Source organism: Propithecus coquereli, unplaced genomic scaffold (assembly GCF_000956105.1).
Source record: "Propithecus coquereli isolate 6110/MARCELLA unplaced genomic scaffold, Pcoq_1.0 Scaffold316, whole genome shotgun sequence".
NCBI classification, from domain to species: Eukaryota; Metazoa; Chordata; class Mammalia; order Primates; family Indriidae; genus Propithecus; species Propithecus coquereli.
Window position 1 is genome coordinate 2,603,810 of NW_012148797.1, and position 1,346 is coordinate 2,605,155.

At 32.4% G+C, this 1,346-nt stretch overlaps 1 protein-coding gene across 1 annotated transcript in view; it reads left to right on the top strand.

The window, feature by feature from the left end:
* The window catches only part of HCFC2 (host cell factor C2), a 57,828-nt gene that overhangs the window by 26,769 nt on the left and 29,713 nt on the right, over positions 1-1,346 (top strand). The window contains exon 8 of the mRNA XM_012650250.1: positions 779-1,020. Within this exon, the coding sequence (XP_012505704.1) occupies positions 779-1,020 (242 nt within the window). The remainder of the gene's footprint in view (positions 1-778; positions 1,021-1,346) is intronic.

A 1,346-nucleotide genomic window follows, 5' to 3' on the forward strand; every position in this document is an offset into this window, starting at 1 on the left:
AAAAAAAAAAAAAAAAGATAGATATTAGGTTTGTTCTATAAGGATGAATTTATAGGCTTATAGATTTCAGTTCACTAGAAGAATACATTTTCTTACGTCACTGCTCAAAGAGAAATGTACTGCCTCTGAGTTGTGAATTCCCTGATATGGTAGGTATACAAAGAAAAAGAAGACAAGGATATTGTAGAAATAATTTCAGATCCTTTTTTCCAGCTGTAAGAGTCGATAATTGTTACTTGTTTTGGAAATGTTGGTGATATTGGAAATGTTGGTGTATTTCAAGGTAATTACGTGTTTTGTGTAGTTTAAGTCTTGATAAGAGGGTATTAACTGCAGAGAAATATCATGTTCAAGTCATCTTTGCTCACATTAACAGCATTTCTAGCATGTATGCTATTAGCTGAGAATTGGCTCATAAAAATATTAGAATTTCTAAATAAGGTTAAATGTAGCTATAATCATATAATACGTGGCTCCCCGTCCCCCAACTCCTTTTAGAATTAAACACTTTTCTGAATCTGATGACTCAAGTATTTTGGTACTGGATTATTTTGTTTGTAGATTTATTTGTATAAGGAATTAAATAAATAAATGGAATCAGAACCCTAAACTTTTTATTTGACCTACTGTAGCTGTGTTTATCTGAGTAAATTTTCTCTTGGTAAACAGATGAAATATTCACTGCTAAAGTTTTCAAAACTCCAGTTTACACAAACTATGTAGGCAAACTATTGATACAATTGAAATTTAAATGTATAATATCAATATTGTTCTTTAGAAAAACCACCAGCACCATCACAAGTACAGCTGATCAAAGCCACTACCAACTCTTTTCATGTCAAATGGGATGAAGTGCCTACAGTTGAGGGCTATCTTCTGCAGTTGAATACAGACTTGCCATACCAAGCTACAGCATCAGATTCTTCAGCGGCACCAAATATGCAAGGTAACATATTTTTCACACTTAATGAAAGTATGTGTGCTCCTATGCTTTTGAGAAAAGATGCTACAGAGGAGTGTGTAATTAGGCCTGCTTTAAGAAATTTTATTATATTATGGCTCATGCCTGGTGAATCACATATGTTGAGTTTCAACTCTGAAACTTGACTGTCTTACCATTATGATGTAGTAGAACACATAGACATGTAGAATAGGATATTTTTTCTGTAGTTCAGTCTGATACACTTTCGTGATTTGACATATTACTTCAGCAGATGGTTTTAATTTACTTTCATAAACATCTCAGCTTTTTATCAAAAGTATTTTTAACTAAACAGACACTTGGAAAGTAAAAGCAAGTTTAATTTTACACATTTTTCCAGAGAGGATTTCAGTCAACTTAAGCA